Here is a 25,026-nt window from a genome sequence, read left to right as displayed (position 1 = left end):
AAACAACAGACCAGAAAACAAACATTTGACCCAATGCAGCTTCTCCATATTTTTGATCTATTCACTGTCTCACCAATGGCCTGATCCAAGACCTACTGCAGTCCATCAAAAGACCACATTTACCTCTGGTGCTATTCCATCAGAACTAGAGCTGTTTTAGAGTTGGTAAAGTGTCCACAAAATGAAACCAATTTAATGAAAATTTTCAGCAAGATTTCATGCATTTAATTCTTCATGAATTGGAAGTTTAAGAAAAACTGAAAAGCTGCTTTTATTGAAAAATCCAAACTTGTACATTTTAAAAAGTGTTCCCAAAGAAGAAGCCCCACCTGCCTCCTTTCCACAAAGCTATGTGGCCTAATAGGTTAAGTACAGGGCTGGTCCTAAATTCCCACCTCTCCTACTGTCAAGGCTAAGCAATATTTTTGCACACAAATAGCATTTTAGAAACATTTATTTGTGAGGTAGGTAAATTTCTTATCACTATTAGACAGATGACATAGCCAAGATTACACAGCAATTAGTGTCAGAACCCAGTAACTCCCAGTCCTATTCCTAATCCATCAGATTCCCCACTAGAGTCACTGAAATAGTTCACAAACCTGTAAAACACTTGGAAGCCTGTCATCTTAAATCCTGTACATCTCCAGACTTCACGTATGTCAGGTAGCATTAAGCCAGATCCTGGCCCCTGCTCACACCCCTTGTACAGTTCCAGTAGGTCATAAGGGATGGAAAACTATGCTAATGAAGTAGTGGATGGAAGAACCCTGCCTGGTGTGTGACAGAATGGGAAGCAAGGCTGCAACAGGTGCCCTGCTCCACTCCCCCATAGAAACAAAACAAAGGCACTCCACTCTTGCCTTTCCCACCACCACATGACCAAGCACAGTGACTACAGGGCACTAGAGCTTCAATAACCTCCAGGCACGAGTTGAAGGTGCAGGAAAGAAACAGGGACACAGTCTACTTAGCATTTGCATGAATCTGCCAACACCACAAGCAACTCCACAAAACATGCCTGTGAAGCAAATACATATTCCATAGGTGTCCTTACCCTCCCTCCCTATTCCCTGGGGTCTACCATCACCAGGAACAATCTGACCTCTGGCACTCTGGCTTGTTCAGTCTTAGGATGATTAAGGTCACAAACTTAGCCAAGGATTTCATCCAACTTTGATATACAGTAAGTTCCATGATATCATTTTTCTTTGGTACTGTTTCATAAAGCAATGTAAGTGTTAATATTAATTTACTTTTCCCTGTACATATGAAAATTTCTCTTGATGAAGATTATCAGCTTAATAATAAATAAAGATTAACTAATAAAAAGGAATTTTAAAAAGTGAAAATGAGAATACAGCAAACAAAATGGAACCTATAGTTATACGTTCATATTCCCAGAGTCTACATTTCTGCCTTTCATGAAATAAATTGAAAAATGAATTATTAACTTTAAAAACCAAGATGAAATAAGGGATCATTTTATGCTCTGACCATTTATTTCTGCTACTTTATTAGAAATTGCATATGTGTGTGTATTTGGATGACACACTGACTGAACAACGGAATTAATGGTGCAAGAGACGCTGGATTAACAACCCAGGAAAATGAAGTCATCTATTATATTAAATACACACAAAAAGGTAATGATGGTGCAAGTTTCATCATACTGTGGGGTACCAAGCATTTCAACCATTACCAAAAGGTTCTACTTTCTGTAAGACAGGCTGAGTGTTCATCATGCCCATTCAGCTCTTGCCCTCTCTGCTGAGCCTGCCAACAAAAATACCAACTGTGACATGGACACTTGTCCATAGGAGATCAACAACTCATTTCAGATATTGTAGCTGACCAAATGGATTTCAAATCTTTCAGTCTCTGTCAACATGGGCAAAATTTGAAATAGTGACTTAGAGTTGACAAGTCTCATATCCTATTACCAATTCCCTGAGCCCTCTATTCCTCACATAAATTCTATGTTCCTGGTAAAAAGTATATTTGAATTCCAATTTCCTCTCAATTAGATTTAATCTACTAGAATAAGGTAATAAGGCTTCATAAAATAGGATGGTCTTTGTGTAACTTCTAACAAAATTAAATATAAATGAACTGTGTGAGTAAAATCAATGGAGTACAAAATGTCTTCTTGAATTTTTCTTACAACACGTCATTCTAATCAGCTGTGAGTTCTTGCATACTGGGTAAGAAAAAATTATATACACCACCACACAGGACACCCTCAAAAATTCTAGAAGAAATACACGCACAATTTAATGCACAGAAACTTAAGAAAAAGGTTCTGCCATTGCTTAGTATAAAATACCGTATATGTGTCCACCATGGATCATAATCAACCTCAAGTACTATATCAGCCCTCCCATGGATTTGATTAACTTAAAAATTCTCCTCCACAATCGTGACTGCAATCAGCACCAAAATACAGTGAAACCACATGCAAACCCCTATCTTAAGTGATCACTTTAAATTATCCCCATGCAGTATCCAGTAGATTTTTGTATGACCTTTTGTGAAAGAACACCTCTAGCTATCGATTTTTTCTGGTCTCTTCGGTGGTTGTTTAAGCCAAGGTCTACTGTTTCCTTAATTGCAGAACAAGATTCATAAAGCAGATCACTATTTCTAATGCTGTAATGTTATTTTGGAAGTATATTCTTCTAGACTGGAATAGTGCTGAAAAGCGAGTTCAAGGCACAAATATTCTGAGCATTTTTTCTCTCAGGTGCTTGGCTGACTGGTTCTTGCTTAAATAACTATCGTCATATGTGGGGCCAGGAGGGATTTTCCTCCATGTCAGATTGGCTTGACGCTGGGGGGGTTTCACCTTCCTCATAGTGTGTGGGTCACTTGCCAAGATTATCTGGGTATGTCCCATTTAATCATTTTCCTGGGGGGCCTTGGGCACAGGTGCACCTCAGTCTGTCCTAGTCTCTGTCCGTGGTACATAATAATCTAGTCTCCTGTGGGTCTCATTTACTTTGGTCTCATTTCCATTGTTGGATTTAGTGTGTGTGTGCCAGATGGTACTGGTGGCCTGTGATATACGGAAGGTCAGATCAGAAGATCTGGTGGTCCCTTCTGGTGACCTGATGTATCTGCATGTCCAGCCAGCCAACCAATCAAATAAAACTGCATTCAAAGATGGGGATAGCGGTGACTAAGGCTTGTTGACACAATTTTTGTCAACTTTCTTTTTAATGGAAAATAAGATTTTTGTTTAAATGAAAATTTTCACAGAAAATGTCTGCTTTTTTTGAAATGTTTTGATTTTTTGCCAGAAAACTGAAACCTCCAAAACCAACATTTTTTGGCTAAAAACTGAAAAAAATGTCAGTGGCTAAAAAATTCGCTGTTTTCCAACAAAGTTGAAATTTTCCACAAAAGGCCCCAAACAAACCATTTTGCAACCAGCTCTGTTGGTGACATCTCTTTTGAAAGGTACATACATCTTCCTTTCAGATTTCAAAAATACTATTTGACAGAAAGAAGCACCACACAATAAAACTTACATTGGCATTCTTTACAGCATTTGCCATCCACATATGCAGGAGCAGAATTCAGTAGGCAATCAGAAAATGGGCAAATCAGTGCTTCACATTGCACAGTACCATTCTGGGAAGAAAAAAAAAGATGTTTTCATATAAAGTTTTTGTGAAATACATGAATTTAAAAGTTGCTTCTTAAATGTGAAAAACTCCTCAGCAATACCAAATTAAGTCATATTTACAATGTTTCTCTTAATTATTAGTATAAAGAAAGATTCAACCCTAGGTCTTTAAAAAATTATTACTCCAAGTAGGCTTTTTATGAGTCTGATGTGTTCATTAAGATGAAAACAATTTTGCTTGGTAAAAAGAAATCTTAATCATTTGGAGCATAGACATTCTGCCAATCAATTGCAAATTGGTAGATTAGTGTGAAGTATAAAAGCCTCATAGAACAATATTGTGCCTTACAATTTTCACATGAAAGACTACATTAATTTTAAAAAAGATAATATCACCACAGCTGTATGAAAAATCTGAGACAAAAACATACCATGCATTTAACACTTTATCTCAACCACAGGCATTCTATCTGACTATCTCAGACTCGGTTTGTTACTGGTAGTTCCTTCTACTTACAACTTCTACTACCTAACAATAAACTGTTAAAAGTTGAACTGGTAATTTCCCGCCCCCCAGAAATTTGTGGAACAAAAAGACAATAAGCCTAAGAAAAACAGTTCAAGGTATTAAAGACTGCAGCACATCTATCTAGGGCTTTTGGGCCTACTCCAAAATGCACGGCAGTCAATGGAAGTCTTTCCATTGATTTCTAATGGGCTTTGGATCAGGCATTTAATGAGAGCTTTAAAATGGATGTGCATTAACCAAGACATTATAATTTGGTACTTGCAAAGATACATGCAATTAATTCTGGAATTTTGGTACCTGAGGGGGTCTTTCATCCACCTTACAACAAACCCTTTTTTATTTGTGGTATAATAGAACATGCATACAGCACTGACATTTTACATTTTATTACATGTTGATCTAGATGTAACCAAAGGAGACTTAATGGAATCAGGCACAAGGGGTCCATTAAATCATCTGCTAAGAACAAAGCTGTATTTATAGTATAAGAAAGAACCAGGGAATTAATTTTCCAGAGAAACAGTCTGTAATACAGTACTTGGGAAAAACTTGATGGGTAAATATATTGCTTCCAGTATAGTTCTTACTTTACCTAGCATCCTCCTATGCATGCAAGAAAAATGGGGCAAAACTACATATACTGATCCTGCTGAAAAAATATATAAAACATTTTTAATACACTGTGGTTCTTAGAAAAGAGGTTTGCTAGCACTTGATTGTTGCTACCTTGAGGAAACTGTGAAAGTTTCATCATTATATTGTTTCATTAAAACTGTAAATAAAGAGGACACTAGGGTCCCTGAGTCTCTACTCAAATTGTAGCCATACCATGCAAGTGCAGTTCTTACAGCCGTCTGTCCAGGATTCAAATTCTCTGTAGGTGGTGCCCTTCATGGTGCAGGTCCTTTCACAATAGCACTGATCCAATTTAGTCATCCTCTGCTCAGCTCGGGACAGCTGTACACGTTTCACAAAGAAAGGTTATTACATTGGTAAACAGTTTCTATATAACTAATGATCTAACTGCCCTCTACCATCCAGGATTGCACAGTGAAAAAGTACATGTGTGAAAATGCAGTCAGATGAGGACTAAGTGGTTATTGTGAAATATTAAATGATTAAGTGTTCAGCCATTACAGCAGAAAAATTGGAAGCTGAGACATGCTGCTGCTAACTTTATCCAATGATATCATGGGACTATGGATGTGAGTTGGGCAACAAAGATCTGGCCAGTGGCTTATCATCTTTATACTCTGTGAAGCATCCATTTAGCAATACCCAAACTACTTTCAGGTAATTATCAGATCACATGCAGAACAGATGAACTTGAGAGATGGGGAGGCAAGAGTTCTCGCTGATTGCAGTAAAGCTCACATTTTTCGTGTATAACACTTATTCCTGCACTTGAACCAGGATATTTCTATAATTTTGTGCTCTATTGTAAACCAATGCAGTGTAACATTACAGAACCCAGTGTGATGTTGCACCCCAGAATGCTTTATAGAAATACGCTTATGAATGTAAATATGACATATGTGGAATGTGTTTTATGCTAGATATGCCATGTAACATATCTTTGCAAAGCTTATGTTCTACTGCATGTATCATTTTTATATCTGAAGTTATAAGCGTTGGCTCTATGCTTGTGTTTAAAGTGTTTGCTGTAGAAAGCACCTAAGACAGATTTGGTCAACTTAGTGTGAAGGGGTTATTCAAGTAATTGGGAGTACTTGGCTCACAGTGGACCTTGACAGACGCCAATCCACTTTTGAACTTTCCTGAGAACATGTGGGCAATGGCATCGGCCTGTAGAGAACTGAGTCATGCCTGGACATGTGACTTGCCCATGTGACTCCAAAGCTCCATATTGTAGCTGTGATTCTACACAGAGGGAAGAAAGGGGTTTCCACCTACAAGAGAGAGACTATATAAGCCCCTAGAAAGCCCACCATTTTGTCTTCAGCTGGCTCAAAAGATAGCGTCTTCACCCCAAACAGATGCCTGAAAGAAACTGGAACAAAGGACAGTAACAATAGGGGTGTAAGTTATTGCTGGATCCAGACTAGGAGGAAGTCTAGTCTGCAAAAGAAGCTTATTGGAACATCTCTAAGGGTGAGTTTTACCTGCATTTAGTTTCTTACTGTATTAGGCTTAGACTTGAGTGTTTTTGTTTTATTTTGCTTGGTAATTTACTTTGTTCTGTCTGTTATTACTTGGAACCACTTAAATCCTATTTTTTATATTTAATAAAATCACTTTTTAACTTATTAATTAACCCAGAGCAACTACTAATACCTCGGGGAGCAAACAGCTGTGCATATCTCTCTATCAGTGTTATAGAAGGCGAACAGTTTATGAGTTTACCCTGTATAAGCTTTATACAGAGTAAAACAGATTTATTTGGGGTTTGGATCCCATTGGGAGTTGGGTACCTGGGTGTTGGAGCACTTCTGGGTGGGAGACAGGAGCACTTCTTAAGCTGTTTTCAGTTAAGCTTGCAGCTTTTGGGGGATGTGGTTCAGACCTGGGTCTGTGTTTGCAGCAGGCTGGCGTGTCTGGCACAACCAGGTAAGGTACTGAAGTCCCAGGCTGCCAGGGAAAATGGGCTCAGAAGTAGTCCCAGCACATCAGGCAGCAGTTCCCAAGATGGTTTCTGTGACCCAACCTGTCACACCCAGTATCAAACCAGTGTGCCAATAGTACTGCTACAGACATTTAAAGCACTGGCCTTTTTTAAACAATGGTGTAAACTGATGTATGCCCATTGGTAATTGGGTATGTTTTTGATGTGATCATCAGATAGTAGATGTAGATACTGCTTGAAAGTCCTCAGCCCCAGTACTTTCATATTTTTGATCTGTTTTTTGAACAGCTCGGGTTTAGAAAAGTCTTAAACCAAAAAAATCCTGCTGCAACAAGCACTGTAAACATGGTAACCTGTTTCATTCCAGTTTTACTGAATCCTTAGTCTGACAGATAGAGCTTGCATATTTGTAAACCCTTGTCCAGGAATTTTGATGCTATTTACTATGACAATGTACAATGCCATGAAAACATTGAAATGTAAGAAAGCTCTTTGAACAGAACATCTGTATTTTTTGAGAGAGATCTGAATTGAAGCCTGAAAATTCCCTATGCCCCACACCATGTCTCTGAGTAACTGTTACCTTAGCTGATGTTTTGGCTAAAATGTCCTGCAGCTCCATGATTTTCTGTACAAGTCCATGGAAGTCATTACAAGTTGGGCAGGCTGGAATTACAAACACCACATTTGTCAAATTGTATATACAATAGGTTCAATCTACACAAGTCACAGCTGACAATCAGTATATTGGAGCTCAAGGTTTTAAGAGAGCTTGCAGGACAAAAAATGAAGCAAGAAGCAAACCTTTGATTCTATGGTGAAAGAACTAATAGACTTACTGCGATTAAGATCTGGGCACTGAGAAATAAATCCTTGAGGCATGACAAGTAGCTGCACATCTTGCATTATGCCCTGTGTGCAAGTACGGATAGAAAAGAAAGAAGAGTGTGCATTATTTTTACTGTCAAAATAATATTCCATAGCAATGTTCACCACATAAAACATTAGAGCTCACACAGAAAAACTGCATGAAAAGAAAAACTGCATGAAAAAACCACTATTTATGAATACAGTACTTCTTATTTGCATCCACTGTGGTGATGGGAGAGCAAAGAGTAAATAAAATAGATAGCTGTACATGTACACACATACTGAACCATTTTTAAAGGCATACGATTAAATGTCAAGATGTAATTAAATGACAAGAGTCTGGCTGTTTTGAATTCATTGTTATTTTTAGTTACACATTGAAGAAAAGCTTGAAAATGACCTTTAAAGCAACTTAAAAAATAATTTTCCATTTCAGGGTCTTTGAAACACTGTTTTACATAAAATGCAAATTTTCACTGAACTACTGTTGTCAAACAGAAGTGAAGATTAAAGAAACTTGAATCATGAAAAACAGATTCAAACAGCCATTTCATGATTTTGATATGGATCTTGTCATACAGCATACCTAACTCAGAGAAGCAACATATCTATTACACAGCTACAGAGGAGCATGTTGACAATTTAGGAGAACAGTACGTTTAGCATAAAATTCAAATATGCCAGCTGGAAATGACCCGTTTTACCCAGAGGGACAGATCATATGTTTACAGCCAGAATTCACATACATCCTTAGTCATTAAGATATAATTAGCAGCCAGCCACTTTGCTACTCTCCTAAAGCAAAGGCCAAACAGCAATTTAGAAATGAACCATCCTATCACACACACTGCAGATGTCCCTTTCATCTACCCTTCCTTCCATGACTTACACTGATCTTCAGAACTCATTCTTAAAAGAAATGCAATGAACTGGCAATGAATTTCAAACGGATTTATAGCGCTATGAAGTAAAGGTATCAAAACACTGTGGGCTCAATCCTAATTAAAGGCCAAATCCCACACTGATTCAGCGGGAGCAAGTTTAGGTTCAAAACCAAATAAAACCCTAGACCAGGATTTTCACAAGAGAGTCATGATTTTGCGGGCCTCATTTTTTGGCTATCCAATGTGAGACACCTTAAAAGGGCCTGATTTTCAGAAAGTGCTGGGAATACACCTTCAGAAAACCAAGCCCCTAGGCACCCAAAACCACTAGTCATTTATTAAAATCTTGGGCTACAAGCCTGAAGAGATTTACAGTCCACAACACTATGTTCAATTCTTTTGTTTTCAATGTAACCATTTGTAATATCATATATTGAACAACCAATAAGATCAATGTATTTTGGATGGATTGGTGCTACGATTCCTTGCTGAATTTCATTTAATTTGGCTTTTCTCAGTAAGAAAAAATTCTCATGGTATTTTGACTCCTCTAGATTTTCTTGACAAACAACTAAAATAAACCAAAAAGCAACTACAAATGGTTGTCTTTCATTTTACACCTTGATGAGTGTGCATGTTCCATCACAGTCCCAGACATTTCAGAAAAAGGATCAGTATCATGTAAAGTAAGGCTTGAAAAGACAGAAATAACTACACGTTAATCTAAAAACAGTATTAGTCATAAGCAAATACAGCAAATTAAATGAGTTTTGGAGCAGTATAAGCAATTGTGGAAGGGCTCACTCACCCTTGGAGCAACCCCTTGACTCAGTGTGGGCTGTTGCCACTATCTTTGGCTCCAGCACCCCCTGCTGGCCAGCTGCCTCTGGCCCCAGGTCTTGTGGCTCAGCCCTCCGGCCACAACAGCTAAATTCAGACCCCTTCTGGGGTATCATAAACAAGCCCTCACAAAATCCAAACTGAATACTTCTCCTACCCTCTTGGGCTACTGTGGTCTTTTCTTCTCTACTTACAAATCCTGTCTCAAGGCTTCCCTTGCAGAAGCCTACATTGCCCCAGCACGTCCCCATTCTCTCTATGTAACCTAACCCTGGGCTTCGCTCAGCCAGAGAGACTGGTCTTCTCTGCTATCTCTCCCCACAAGTAACTCCTTCAGTCTACTTATTACGACTAGCTCCATCACCCCCTCTGGTCGGGAGCCAATTAGCTACTCTCCTCCCCAGGTGCAAAGCCTGACTAATTGGGCGCTTTTGCCAGCCTTGCAGGTGATGGGGTTAAGCCCCATTACGCACATCTCTCAAGATAGTGCCCATCAGGACTGTCTCTCCCCATCACTGTACGGGGCCCTGCAGTTGCTTCCTCTAAGTAGTACTCAGATAAACAATCAATTTTTATAACCTAGCATGTCTTCAGAACATTCCTTCTAATATTCTCTAGCTTGGATGTGTATCTGCAGGGCCTCTTTTGCAGCAGTTAATCTCTCTTGAAAGTCCCGGATCCGTTTACTCTCCATGGACAGGCCAGCCTTGTATGATTGCCCTTTGGGTGCTCGGTCAGGGTCCATGATTGAGGCAACTTCTCCTCTCTCCTCATTCAGAGCATCCATTCCCCATGAACTCACCCAATCCATTTCCTTTTCTGCAGGGGACTGTTCTTGGCTTCTAGAGGTTGGGGGACCCTTGCCATGTATTTCCATGGTTCTCAGTGCAGCCAGCTCCCATTTGTGTTGCTGCCAACAATTCTTTTCATATGCCAGCTCTAGTCTTGTCCAAATCTGTTCTTGCTCTTGTTATGTGGCCTCCTCTATTATTTTCTGTCATTAGAGTTGCCAATTTTGTTTGGATGTATTCCTGGAGGTGTCAATCACATGACAATCTTTAACTAAAGATAAATCTTTAATTCCTGGAGACTCCAGGATAATCCTGGAGCATTGGCAACCCTATCTGTCATGAGGCTTTCACCTCTTCCAGCTCTTGGTTTGCCTTGTGCAATTGTGTTTCTAGGGCCTGTAGCTGGCTTGGCATTTCTTGTTTGACTCTCTCAATTACATTTCCCCAGTCCATTGAGTACTTGGCCCTGTCTCTAGGCCACCCGGCCCAACAGCCTGTGTCCAGATGAGAGTTGCCTTATGGTTAATTTGTTCATGTGATATCCTTTCTTGTAATAGGACTGGGAAATTAGGCCAGTTTCACCCTACAATTACAGGTGAGGGGAGGTTTCTTAATATATCAGCTCTCAGCTTGTACCTCTGACCTTGCATTTCTATTTCTATCTCTGCTGTCGGGTAGACTCGGTCTCTCTGTGCATGCACGAGATGTACACCTGCAGATGCCAATCTGTTTTTGCAGATGGGAATCTACTCCCTCAAACCAGTGTCCACCCGTACCTGGAGTCAACCAGTCCTCTCATTTCACATCTAGACACATCAGCAGTTTTGGTAAGCTGGAGCATGCCCACTACTGAGGAAACATGCCAAACCGCAGACTTTCCTGTTGTAACAATCCAAATAGCCGTGCTCCATGAAAGGGCAGTCCTTTCTTTTGTGACCTGGTTGACTACAACCGAAACACACCACAAATCCAAATGAAACTGATTAGTTCTCCTATGCTATTGGGCTACTGTAGTCTTTTCTACTCTATTTACAAATCTTATCTCAAGGCTTCCTTTGCAGGAGCCTACACTGTCCCTGTAGTGTGTAGTCCCCGTTCTCTCTGTCTGCGTACTTTAACCCTGGGCTTCTCCCAGCCAGAGAGACCTGTCTTCTCTGCTGTCTCTCCCCCAAATTAAGCTTCTTCAGTTTACGTATTACGGCTTAGTTCCGCCCCCTATGGCTGGGAGCCAGTTAGCGACTCACCACTCCAGGTGCAAAGCATGACCAATTGGGTACCTTCATTAGCCTTGCAGGGGATGGGGGTTAAGCCCCATCACAGTAATCTTTAATTATTTTCTAATTTTTAATTATTTTGTTTAAGTCAAGAATGCCACTTTTCAGTGGATTCTGCCTGTGTAGGCTTGATCACCTCTCAGCCATTTAACAAGGAGACTGGCATTTAATATAGAGAAGGAAAAATATACTGAATTTAAAAAACAGATACAGGGCTCAGTTTTCAAAACAGAGTGCCTGATGGGACATCCATTCCATATCTCACACTCATTTGGGATTTAAATCTGTACTTGGGCATGGAAAACATGTGTTTACACATCTAATGCTGATTTCAGCACCAAAGGCAGGACTTGCATTGAAAATTAAAATCAGTGTTTTAGCCAAGATTTAAAAATTAGCAAGGCAGATTCAGCCAGGCCACAGGGCCCAGCATCCAAAGAACCCTAGCCTTCAGGGCCTCAAGTACCAAACATCCTTGTGGAGACAGGGCTGCAGTGCTGCAAAGACCCCCCGAGACAGCCCCAAAATGGGTGAGATCAAACCATGGACAAGGAGTATGGCCAAGGATTCATCAAATAGGAACTAAGCATGACCATAAATCTTACCATTTTCTAGTCCAAATGCAAAATCTTACTTCTTCAACCTTGCTTTCCCATATAGCAACATGTAGTAATATAGTCATTGTAAAGTTAAAATGCAAACTAAAACACTTGTAACTATTCTCCCGGGGGAGGAAACTTCTCTCTCTTTACTGATGTTAGTCACCTCGTTAATTTTTAACCCTGGAAGATGCTCAGAGACCATGGTGAGAGGTGTAGTTTAAGAACCTAAACGCAATAGAAGAATAATGGCATTGGGCACCATGTATTGTATTGGAGTAGATAGCTCTTTCCTCTGGTGAAAAATATTCTGAGACAGAAAACATACATCTAACTGTGCAAAAGGCAATACAATCCCTATTCCATTATCTCCGGGGATCCCCTTTTACCTTGGTCACTGATCATGCCCCTCTTACATGGCTATCTTGCTCTCTAGCCTTACTTATTCACAGTACACCATAATTTGGCAGCCACCCAACTGAACTCAGATTTCTTTGCTCATGGGGTGTTGTGGCTCCTGTCACATGCTGTGGATCTCAGTTTGGTGTGAGGAAGTGTGTGACAGGATGCATGATGGTTGTGGTAACTTATTTTCAACTCTAACTAATAAAGATTGGCTCCTGATGACAATTCCTTGCTGATCACAGCAGTTTCATTTCAGATGAGTAACCCCACCAGCTGATTCAGCACATGGTCCAGGCATTCTCCTCTGTGGAACCTCTTACAGACTCCTGGTAGCAAGATAAACCTTACTTATCTCAAGCAAACCCTGGGAGGAAGGTGGTGGAGCAAGGATCCTCTCACCTCCGATAAAGGTGAATCCCTCTGGAAGACAGCTGCCCACACTGGTGCTGGAAGATGAAATTTGCCTGCCCCTATGCCAAGGAGTATGCTCTGCTTAGGGGAACTGGACCAACAGCAACCTCACATGTAAAGCCTTTATGTACCACAGTATTTAAAATATTTCCACTGCTGCAGATATAGAGGGAACACTATTGCCATTTTTACCTATGTTCAGTCTTTTCCTCTCAGGGAAAGCCTACCTTAAAATAACCATGTGCATTATTCCTCTGTCCCAACCAAAATGCTGTACCCAAAGGTAAATCCATGTAGGGCTTCTCCACAACCCTTTCATAAATTCTGTTAAGAAACAATAGAAGAAATAAACCTCAAATCATTATCATTTCATTTATTACTGAGCTGGAATGCTCCAGACTACTATTTATTAATATGAAATATCACTCTTCACTTACCTATTGCAGTCCACATGTAAAATCAAGTGTGAGGCACTGATTGCTAAGGAAAGCCTGTGCCACTTATCATCTGCCAAAATGTACGGAAACACTTCTGTGTGTGAGCGATGGCCGCCTGAACGGTAATGCAACCTGATTTCATTTCGATGTCCACTGCTCTCCAGTTCCAAGTACCTACAGCAAAAATGCAGCATTGAGTCATTAAGCATTCATATCAGGACAGGAGAATGCAACATTGCATATAATGTGGTGCCTGATTATCATATATGAACGATTAACAAGAGGAAGAAATCAAGAGAAGGAGGCCCTCAGTCAGAGTGCAAATAGAGACTGTGCAATGTTGGTCTCTTATTTACCTTTTAAATAACTCTTTTAGGAGCAGAATGCAGCCTTCATGCAAGTGTGTCAGATCCCAAGCTAATAAGAATTCCACTAATATCATCAAATTAGATCTCTTCTGTTGCTCTTTAAACACCAATGTGTTCCTTAACATAGTACCCTTAGAAATGCAATTCTTTCTATTATTAAAATAATCTGATCCAGAACCACACAAAATCCAGCGCACTACCCTCAGAAAGTGGACAGAGTATCCTGGAGACGTACAGGCACACTAAATACAATGAAGACAACACCAACTGCTGTGAGTGGAACTATTACCCATCATTAGGACTATTGGGTAGTAATAAGCAAGCAAGAACTGAGGCTGGATATTGCCCTCTTGCTTTATGATATACTGTAACATCCCTTTGCATTATTCATAATCATAGTTTTTGCCAAAGAACTGGAGGTGAAGAAATGCTAGGCCCTTCTGAACTCATATACACTTGGTATAAAACAGCATTATATGTATACCAAAGTTGGGTGAATTTGAGCACAGACAAGCTGGAGATGCAGCGGTAGGTGGATTTAAAAGTGCCTCATGGTCCAACCCATACCAGGATAGACAGAGTTACACCCTGCCTATCCTGAGAACTAGGCCTCTTCTAGTAAGCATGCAACTGCCTGACAAATCATCCTGGGAAGGACAGGGCTTGCTCACTCCTTGCTCAGGTCCTACGAAGCCCCTTATTGCTACACCCTGCAAAAGGGAGCTAAGGGTGGAACGATGGTAATAGTGGGAAGGGACAATCAAAGCCTGAAAAGAGATTCTGTGTGTGCTGTACCACCAACACATGTGTTTTATGCAGCAGTGTGGGAGTCAAGTATTTATTTCATTTCCAAGTCAGAAGTAACTGATCTTACAAAACCCAGACAAATATCCATTACCAAACCTATGCAAATGTATGACCCCTTTAATACCTGCTGCAGATCCACAGCTACTGGCTGGCATAGACCACACCACTAGCAGTAGGAGTAAGAGAAGGCCCAGGAAAACCTTCCTAAACTCATCAAGCAGTATTGCCTGCCCCACGCATTCAAAAATCACAAGCCAGGTTTAAAGATTGGTTTAAACATCATGAGATTTTTTTAACAGAATAAAACATGGAATTAATTTGTTTTCTGGGTTTTGAATCTTTACTGTTCACATTTTCAAGCTTTTCTCTGAAACCATGAGATCTAGAAACTTTTTTAAACAAAATCTGGGATTCTCCAATAATCACATAAATGCAGGAGCTGTCGCTTTAAGAGAAAAATCACTAAAAATCATGAGAGTCGCAATAAGATGGCAAGAGCTGGCAATCTCCCTTTTTTTCTGCACAAGATTGAGGAATGGTTGTAGTTTGATACCCTGTGTGTGGTTTTGTTTGTTTTGTTCTAATAGGACACGTGTTTTTCTAAAGTACCGGCAGGATAAGGAATTAAGTTTGCAACGTGGGTGAGAGGAGACAAGATAAGTGAGTAAAAATAAACTTTTATGACCCCTGTTTCAAGGGAGGGGCTCAAATCACATCGCTCCTTTCTTTTAGCTTTTATTTTAATTAAATGAGCCCTGCAATAGCACCAAAACAGTTAACTCTCTCAAAATGGCAAAAGGCATGTTCCCCTTCCTCCCCATAAAGAGTATTTCAGCATGTTCTAATCTCTGCATTAACAAAGCAGTTAACTGACATCAGCCATCAAATTTACACTCTACAATAATTTACCTCCTTGTGGCCCAACAATCATTTTTTCATTGGCAAGAAACGTAAACTAACTGAAGGCTCGGCTGCAAAGAAAATGGGCAATAGTGACAGGGCATCAGTCAACTTAACAACCTCCTTCATAACTCATGCTTAAAGGATAAAAATAAGTTCACTCCTGATCAAACAAAGAGGTTGAACACATTGTACAGCTCTTTCAGCAACTGATCATAGATCTAAACCTGAGCAAGAGAGATAGGAATAGGTTAAAAGATCATCTCTTAGAATAGACAAGCATTTGATCCTGCTCCCTTGGAAGTCGATGGGAAAATGGACTTCCATGGAAGGAGGAGCAGGCCAAGTGCACAGGAACTTTTAAAAAATGAAAAAATAAGTATATTAGTTGTAAAATAAACAACTATTTTGCTCTTTGGTGTATTGAGGACTACACTGGCATTGCAAGCTATCACTTTAAGGGTATGTCTATACTGCACCCTCCTTATGGCGACAAGTAGAGTACATACGCAGCATGGCACCCAAGTACGGGTATAAGCAGCAGTGTAGACAGTAAAGAAGCACTGCTTAGGCAAGTAGAATAGACATGCCACAACCTTAGGGTATGTACCCTACACGTCTCTCTACATGCCCAATCAGTGCCTCTCCTGTCTACACTGCTAAAAATAGCATTGTTCTGCTGCCTCCCTCCTGCTGAAGCCTTTCCCCACTGCCAGAGCCTTACACTGCCATGTGTTGCTACATACCGCAATGTGGACACTTTTCACTGTGGCATGTACCCACATACCCTACATGCTGCTGCCAGTGGTGTGCAGTGTACAGGTACCTTAAGAGTGAGAGGGTGTCCTGGCCCTGCTTGCAGGCTAGGGGGCTCTGTAGGGAAATACGCAATCTGGGCCTAGCAGCCGTCAGTCTGGAAAGGGCCAACTTAAAGCAAGGTGGGCTGAGTTGTGCCATAGAGCCTTGGGAGTCAACCAGTTTCCTCTCTCTCAGTTTTTGGGTTCTTGTGTGTTATCATGCTGAATTTTAAGAAATAAAGTAGCTTTACATTGCAACTGCCAGTAAACATAAACAGTGTTTATGTTTTTTAATCTAACTTCTTTGTGTGTATGCTGTGAACATAACACTTACATAGATGGGCTAGAAGAGGGTTTGCTGGGGAATATTTGGGTCTCGGAACTTATATGAAATTTTTGGCAAGTGATGGAGTCTGGCAGAGAAAAGAAGGAAACATGGGGTCAGCCCACAGCATTAAAGCAAGAACTTTGATGGGATAAACCATGAAGCTGGAATTTGGATGTGCGGCCTTCTGGATAAAACATGAACTGCAGTTCAGGACTCCTGGTTCTATTTCCAGTTCTGTCACTAACTCACTGTGTGAACTCTAGGTAAAAAACTCTGTTTATTAATCCATAACAAGAGCAAACCACTATTTATCTGCCTCACAGCAGGGCCTAATTAGTGTTTTTAAAAGCTCTTGGTGATTGTTAAACAAAAAAAGTGTGCTGCTGTATCTAAATGTAGATGATTACCAGTTTCCACCATCTTGCTGTTATTTTTCATGACTACAAAAATAATAAAGGTCCAAGCAAAGTCTTCCAGTGAGTAAACACTGACCAGTAATGATAATGTAACTTTAAAAACTCAGTTTATAATCCAGCTGGAAATAAAACATGCCTTCAGCAAGGGGAAAGACCAGCCGTACAAAATGATTATTAATTTACAAGGGTGAGTCATGGCACTCAACATGAGAGCGGGGAGCCACTGTCCTCCTCCTCCATCTTGTCATTATCACACAGCTTATCTTAAAAGTTAAAAAATTAAAAACAAAACAAAAAAAACCCAAGCACCACTAAGGGAATAATAGTTTATTGTTCACAAACAATGTATAGAGGCATCAGGGAAACACAGTGACAGAAGCAGCTGAAACAGCACCACCTTAAGCATGAACTAATGTTATGAAACAGACACAGGGGACGGATTGGGGCGTTAATCATTTTCATTTCATATCAGATTCACCACAGAGTGGGCCAGATCCTCAGCTGGTATAAGCTGACTTAACGCCATTGATTCAATAGACCTATGCTGATCTACATCAGCTGATTTTCTCTGAAGTATAAAAGGGATTGAGTGTCCTCAAGATCAGGGTCATCATTTCAGAAAAATTCAGGGAGCCTCGGAAGTGGGGGCCAGTTGTGTCAGCATAAAGAACACCATATTATATCCTGCAAAGTTGTGGTGGGGAGGGAGGGGGAAGAGTGTAAGACATAATGGAGCATATAGCTCTATGAAAAGTCAGGGGGGCAAAGTCATACCAAGGTTGGGGGGTGGGGGACTGCCCTCCCTTTAACCCTTAGAAAATGATGTCCTGCTCAAGATGGGCAAATATACTTAGTGATGGAAATCTAAGGCCAAATTTTGCACAGAAAGAAACCACAGTAACTTCTGTTAACTTCAGAGGGAGCCCATGTGAATAAGCGATGGCAGATTTGGGCTGTGATTCTCACAGATGCTCTCCCACGCCTATAGAAAAGTAAACTAAACCTTAGCAAATCAACTTGGATAACGGGTAACACACACACAGTGACAAAAATATTCTAAATGTCTCTGCTGTGCTAAGGAGTTCTAAATGTGTAGGCGTGGAAAATGACTGCTGGTAAGGGGGTTTACATTTCCATTCTGGGAGCCAGCTGTTCTCCAAGGAAGATTTACTTCCAGGGAGAGCAAGAGGTGGTTTGTACTGTTGGCCTCTCCCAGGAGTTCTGCTGAAGGAGCTTCATCAGCTGAACTAGTGCATCCTTTTTCCTGCACCCACAGCCTAAATTCATAGATTCTAAGGCCTAAAGCCATGGATCTCAAACTTTTGTACTGGTGACCCCTTTCACACAACAAGCCTCTGAGTGCGAAACCCCCCTTATAAATTAAAAACACTTTAATATTTAACACTATTGTAAATGCTGGAGGCAAAGCAGGTTTTGGGGGTGGAGTCTGACAGCTCGCAATCCCCCCCATGCAATATCCTTGTGACCCCTTGAGGGGTCACAACCCCCAGTTTGAGAACCCCTGGCCTAAAGTGACCATTGTGATCATCTGGTTTGACCTCTTGTCTAGCACAGGCCATAGAACTGCCCCCAAATAATTCCTAGAGTAGATCTTTCAGAAAAACATTCAATCTTGGTTTAAAAATGGTCAGCAATAGAGAATCCACCACGACCCATTGTTCCAATGATTAATTACCCTCACCTTTAATGATTTACACCTTATTTCCAATCTGAATTTGTCTAGCTTCAACTTCCAGCCATTAGATCTTGTTATACCTTTCTCTGCGAGATTGAGCAGTCCATTACTAAATATTTGTTCCCCATGTAGGTACTTAGGTTATGTCTACACTGCAATGTAAGCCCAGGGTTAGTGGGACTCAAGTCAGCTGACCCTGGGTTAGAGAACCCAGAGCTTGAGCATCTACATTGATTGTTAACCTTAGGTTAAGAATTTTCTAACCCAGGCTCGAACCTGCGGCTCAGACGTCTACCCTGCAGCATGCAGTCCCAGACTCCTTAGTGCCCACCTGAAATGTGGTCAGTCTAGCCCTTTGACTGTGGAGCACTGTGGGAAAACTTGACTGTCCATCCTGCACATTACAGGAAGTCAGAACAGCCAGCAAACAGATCCTGCCAAGCAGTCATTTTGGTCAGTGCACTCCCAGCTACCTGAGCCACCAACATGGAGGAGGCACTTCTCTTCCTTGCGCTTTAACTTCTGTGTCCGGAAATGTGCAGAGCTTTCGTAAGGTGCTGGTGGACATTTCAGCAGTGTTTTCTGGCCCATCAAAGGCACCTGACACAGCTTATGATGGAGCAGGAGGAGGAGGAGGAGGAGTACCCAGGCATGGCAGACTCAAACTTCTGGTGCAGGGCCACCAGTACAGACTGGAGGGATCACATCGTCATGCAGACCTGGGATGACCAGCAGTGGGTCCAGAACTTTCACATGAAGAAAGCCACATTTCTGGAGCTTTGTGAACAGCGTGTCCCAACCTTCCAACATAAAGTCACACATATGAGGCCACTCCACCAGTCCAGAAGCAGGTTGCTATAGCCATGTGGAAGTTGGCTACCCCAGACTGCTACCCCAGATCCATTGCAAACCAGTTTGGTGTTGGAAAGTCAACTATGGTTAAAGTGGTCCCAGAGGTTTCTGAGGGAATCAGGCATGTGGTTTACCCCAAAGTGGTAGGCATAAAAAATATTGCTGAAGTAATTGCTGGCTTTGAGAGAACAGGGTTTCCAAACTGCTGGGGACATTGATGGGACTCGTTTGTCCTCCTCAGGGAGCACATAAACCACAAAGGGCACAACTCCATTGTTACACATGGACCACAGCGGGCAATCTATGAACATTAACGTGGATTGCACTGAAAAGGTTCATGATGCCAGGGTTTTCCACCAATCAGGAGTCTACATTCATGGACAGGCTGGGACACTACTCACACCAACTGACATTATCAATGGAATTACTGTCGCACCACCAGCACATTTCTGAACAAAATGTCAAACCCCAGTCTCATTTGGGACAAATGATTTTGTCACCTATGGATTACATGGACTGCCTCTAACTGAAATGGACTAGATTTGGGAATGGAACACACTTCCCCAAACATACACACAGAGTTTAATTGTTTTCAGGTGGCTCGATAGACCATAGAATGGTTACACAGCAGCATACTTACAGGCATGGCAATGTAAGGCTATTACTTGTAAGAGACAGGAATGGCCCTAGCAGAAATCAGCCTTTCCACTAAAAATACACTTTAAAGGTGCCTCTTTACTGTTTGCATAGCCCAGTCACCTTTTTGGAGGGGGCGGGGATTAAATCTGTCATTAATGGATGCACCCCGCTAGCTGGGCTTCTCATACCTTTTGCATTGGTTCATAGAGCAGAAATCCCTCCCATTACTATATTAATACACATCAAAATGGAGCCAGACACGGACTTTAGGGGTAGCTTCTCTCCGATCTGTGTCTGCTGCAGGCTCCACAGCAGGCTGTTTCTCAGTGGGGTGCATCAGCTCCTCTGAGTATGGATCCAGAATGTGCTGCTGCTCCAAAGCCTGTTCTGGAACTGCTTTCAGCAACAGAGTGACTTAATTGTCCAGATTCAGTGCCTGCTGCTGGCTCCCATCTGTCCCATGCTGGATTCTGGGGCCAGTAGGTCACCATCCTGGCTGACTAGGTCATCATACACCACCGTTGGCTCCTTGCCAGTGACCAGCACACAGTCAAATTCCTCATAAAATAGGCATGATTTTGGTGAGTTACCTGAGGTGCAGTTCTGGTCTTGGGTTTTCCAATACGCACCCCTGAGCCACTTAATCTGCTCCCTGCACTGGTTACCAGTCCAGTACATTTGCATAGCTGCCAGCATCTTTGCTAATTGCTAGTATGCATGATCATTGCTGGTACTCTTAATAAAGTCCACAGTTTTGCTGGCCTTGCACTAGAGAGTTACCAAAATCAGTGTGCTCCTGTGACCATGAAGCAGCATGCTTTGCAAAAGGCATGTTCTGTTCAGTCTCCACTGCAAACACAGAAGGGTCTCTGATGGTGCGTTTGTAGCTCAATGGGAGGTCATGTTCAGCTGACTATCCACCAAAACCCCCAAATCTTTTTCAGAGTCCCAGGAGCAAGACCTGTATTCTGTAACTGTGGCCTACATTCTTTGGTCCTATATGTATAGATTTATATTTTGAAATATTAAAATCCATTTACATTGCTTTGCATCGATGACCTTACCTGTCCTCTTCATTATTTATCACTCCTCAGATGTTTGTGACTTCTGCAAACTTTCTCAGTGATGATTTTATGTTTTCTTCAGATCACTGATAAAAATGTTAAACAGCATAGAACCAAGAACTGATCCGTACAGGACCCCACTGGAAACACACCCATTGATGACGATTTCCCATTTACAATTACATTTTGAGATCTATACGTTAGCCAGTTTTTAGTGTGTGCCATGTTAACTTTACAACGTTCTAGTTTTTTTTTTTTTTAATCAAAATGTCGTGAGGTACGAAGTCAAATACCTTACAGAAGTCTAAGTATATTACATCAACACTATTACCTTTATCAACCAGACTTGTAATCTCATAAATAAATATATAATTAGTTTGACAGAATCTATTTTGCATAAACTTGCAATTATTTGCATTAATTAGATTACTCTCCTTTAATTCTTTATTAATCAAGTCCCACATCAGCTGCTACATTATCTTACCTGAGATCATTGTCAGACTGACAGGCCTATAATTGCTGAAGTCATCCCGTTTACTCTTTTTAAAAATTGGCACAACAACATTAGCTTACTTCCAGTCTTCTGGAACTTGCACAGTGCTACCAAGATGTATTGAAAAATCAACATTAATGGTTTAGAAAGCTCCTCAGCTAGCTCTTTTAAACGACTTGGATGGAAGTTATCTGGACCTGCTGATTTTAAAATGTCTAAATTTAGTAGCTTCTGTTTAACATCCTCCAGAGAATGAAAAGAGGTTCATCATGGCCATATGATGAGACTATATCATCTGTTTTTCCCCAAAATACAGAACAAATATTTATTGAATATTTCTGCCTTTTCTGCATTATCGATAATTCTACCATTTCCACCTAGTAATGGACCAATACCATTGTTAGGATTCTTTTTGTTACTACTATGTTTTTAAAATTCCTCCTTATTGTTCTTAATTCTGCTGGCTGTAGATTTCCACCTGTATCTCTTGGCTTCCCTTATCAATTTTCTACAATTACTAACTTCTTTATATTCATTACTATCAACTTGCCCTTTCTTCCATTTGTTGTGATCAGGAACAGTCAGCATGGATTCACCAAGGGCAAGTCATGCCTGATTGCCTTCTATGACGAGATAACTGGCTCTGTGGATGAGGGGAAAGCAGTGGACATGTTATTCCTCAACTTTGGAAAGACTTTTTATATGTTCTCCCAAGGTATTCTTGCCAGAAAGCTAAAGAAGTATGGGCTGGATGAATGGACTATAAGGTGGATAGAAAGCTGGCTAGATCGTCGGGCTCAACAGGTTGTGATCAATGGCTCCATGTCTAGTTGGCAGCCAACATCAAGAGGAATGCCCCAAGGGTCGGTCCTGGGGCCGGTTTTGTTTAATATCTTCATTAATGATCTGGAGGATGGCGTGGCTTGCACCCTCAGAAAATTCGAAGATGACACTAAACTGGGAGGAGTGGTAGATATGCTGGAGGGTACGGATAGGATACAAAAGGACCTAGACAAATTAGAGGATTTGGCCAAAAGAAATCTGATGAGGTTCAACAAGGACAAGTGCAGAGTCCTGCATTTAGGGTGGAAGAATCCCATGCACCACTACAGACTAGGGACCGAATGGCTCGGCAGCAGTTCTTCAGAAGAGGACCTAGGGGTTACAGTGGACGAGAAGCTGGGTATGAGTCAACAGTGTGCCCTTGTTGCCAAGAAGGCTAACGGCATTTTGGGCTGTATAAGTAGGAGCATTGCCAGCAGATCGAGAGACGTGATCATTCCTCTCTATTCGGCATTGGTGAGGCCTCATCTGGAGTACTGTGTCCAGTTTTGGGCCCCACACTACAAGAAGGACGTGGAAAAACTGGAAAGAGTCCAGCGGAGGGAAACAAAAATGATTAGGGGGCTGGAGCACATGATTTATGAGGAGAGGCTGAGGGAACTGGGATTATTTAGTCTGCAGAAGATAAGAACGAGGTGGGATTTGATAGCTGGTTTCAACTACCTGAAAGGGGGTTCCAAAGAGGATGGATCTAGACTGTTCTCAGTCTTAGCTGATGACAGAACAAGGAGTAATGGTCTCAAGTTGCAGTGGGCGAGTTTTAGGTTGGATATTAGGAAAAACTTTTTCACTAGGAGGGTGGTGAAACACTGGAATGGGTTACCCAGGGAGGTGGTGGAATCTCCTTCCTTAGAGGTTTTTAAGGTCAGGCTTGACAAAGCCCTGGCTGAGATGATTTAGTTGGGGATTAGGTCCTGCTTTGAGTAGAGGGTTGGACTACATGACCTCCTGAGGTCCCTGCCAACCCTGATATTCTATGATTCTATGATTTACAGCTGCCTTCACTTCCCCTGTAAACCACAATCGTTTATTAAAACGCATGGTCTTCTGTCTCAATTGTGGGATTGTAGCTTTTTGAGAAAAACTCATTAGGTGGTAGCAGGCTCTAGCAGGAAGCTTTCAGTGGCACTGTAGAGTCCCTCTGGGAAGACTTACCACCACAGGAAGCTGAGTGTATGGTAGAAGTTATAAAAGCCAACAGCAGGCTTGTATGCATTTTAAAATGGGAGATTTAAAATTGGGAAAATATTATAATAATACTTAGCCTTACACTGTGTCTCTCCATTCTGACTAATTGTGTCCATAGGAGGTCGCCTTATCTTATGGTGTTATAAAGGAGATTGAAAAGATTCAGAGAGGGAAATGGAGATGGTTAGAGTTATGGTGAGACTTAAAGATATTTAAAAACTAGGATTAGATAGTCTGGAAAAGGGAAAATGCTGGGGATGAGGGTTTTTTAAATTGTTAAGAGCATGTTCTCTACTAACTAAGGCAAGTCTTACTCTGACACCCTCTAGCAGGTGATCCACAAAGGATAATAGCTATACTATGATTACAGACAATTAATAAAAATTCTACTTTAGCTCAAAACACTTTAGACAAATATTCTGAAAGCTTAAAATTCCTGAGTTCTAGCCACACTGAAAAAAATTAAGTCTACCGTGCATAGATTCATACCAGGGATTTCCATAAATTATTCATATACATACAGAATGTTAAAATCCATCAATTTACCTTTTGACTCTGTCCTGTAATATGAAGAAAAGAACAATACTCAATTAAATGAAAGGCAGTAAGTATAGAATAAATAAACTGAAATACTGATCTACATTACTGAAATATTCCAACTAGATTTTGAAATGGGTGGGATTGTGACTATTGAGATCTGTTATTATGCAAACTAAGGTAATAATAAGAGTAAGCAAATCTTATTATTCCAGACATAGGTTGCTTGTGAGGTTCTAGAAGGAATCCACACCACCACATTCAGCACTGCACAGTTGGCTAAGTACATTAGTTCATTGTATTCCATGATGATACATGTGGCATGATAATGAGACATTAAGGATGACAAACCCTATTTTCCAATTAGTAGCTGGCACTTTAAGTGTTATGAAGGATTAAATATGGGCTTCTCTCACCTGCCCCCTCCCCTAAAACAGATAATGCATATAATCAAAACATCCTCATAGTCTAAATTCTAAATGCCAAGTATATAAGTAATATCTCATTAAAGCCCTTGTACTCATCTCTCTCTACACTGTCACTTCGATTCAATGGCTTTGCCCTTTTCCTTGTCCTGCCTAGAGCACTATCCAGGGAAGAAATTACTTACAGTGAAGAAATGACTGACAGTTCAGCAAGACAGAGAAGAATATAATAATGGCCTTAGCCTTAATGGATAATTTCATAACACCTAATGCAAGTGCAATGGAAGGAATGACAACCAATTCGTTTTCTGCACCTACCCCTTGGTTATGGCATTTTTAATCAAGGGAACTTGAAGACTGAGGGACCTTTGAGTGTTTCATTCCTTTTCTTCTCATTCCTCCCCACTCACCCCATTTACCA

At 40.9% G+C, this 25,026-nt stretch overlaps 1 protein-coding gene across 1 annotated transcript in view; it reads right to left on the bottom strand.

Moving 5' to 3' along the window:
- Positions 1–25,026, bottom strand: part of NELL2 (neural EGFL like 2) — a 225,293-nt gene that overhangs the window by 157,968 nt on the left and 42,299 nt on the right. The window contains exons 4-9 of the mRNA XM_074942171.1: positions 13,253–13,426; positions 13,043–13,139; positions 7,581–7,653; positions 7,325–7,407; positions 4,986–5,114; positions 3,531–3,633 (exon numbers count right to left, since the gene is read on the bottom strand). Coding sequence (XP_074798272.1) covers positions 3,531–3,633; positions 4,986–5,114; positions 7,325–7,407; positions 7,581–7,653; positions 13,043–13,139; positions 13,253–13,426 — 659 coding nt within the window. The remainder of the gene's footprint in view (positions 1–3,530; positions 3,634–4,985; positions 5,115–7,324; positions 7,408–7,580; positions 7,654–13,042; positions 13,140–13,252; positions 13,427–25,026) is intronic.

This window comes from Natator depressus, chromosome 1 (genome assembly GCF_965152275.1).
Source record: "Natator depressus isolate rNatDep1 chromosome 1, rNatDep2.hap1, whole genome shotgun sequence".
NCBI classification, from domain to species: Eukaryota; Metazoa; Chordata; order Testudines; family Cheloniidae; genus Natator; species Natator depressus.
The sequence above is the reverse complement of the archived record's forward strand: the minus strand, read 5'-3'. Positions and strand labels throughout refer to the sequence as shown.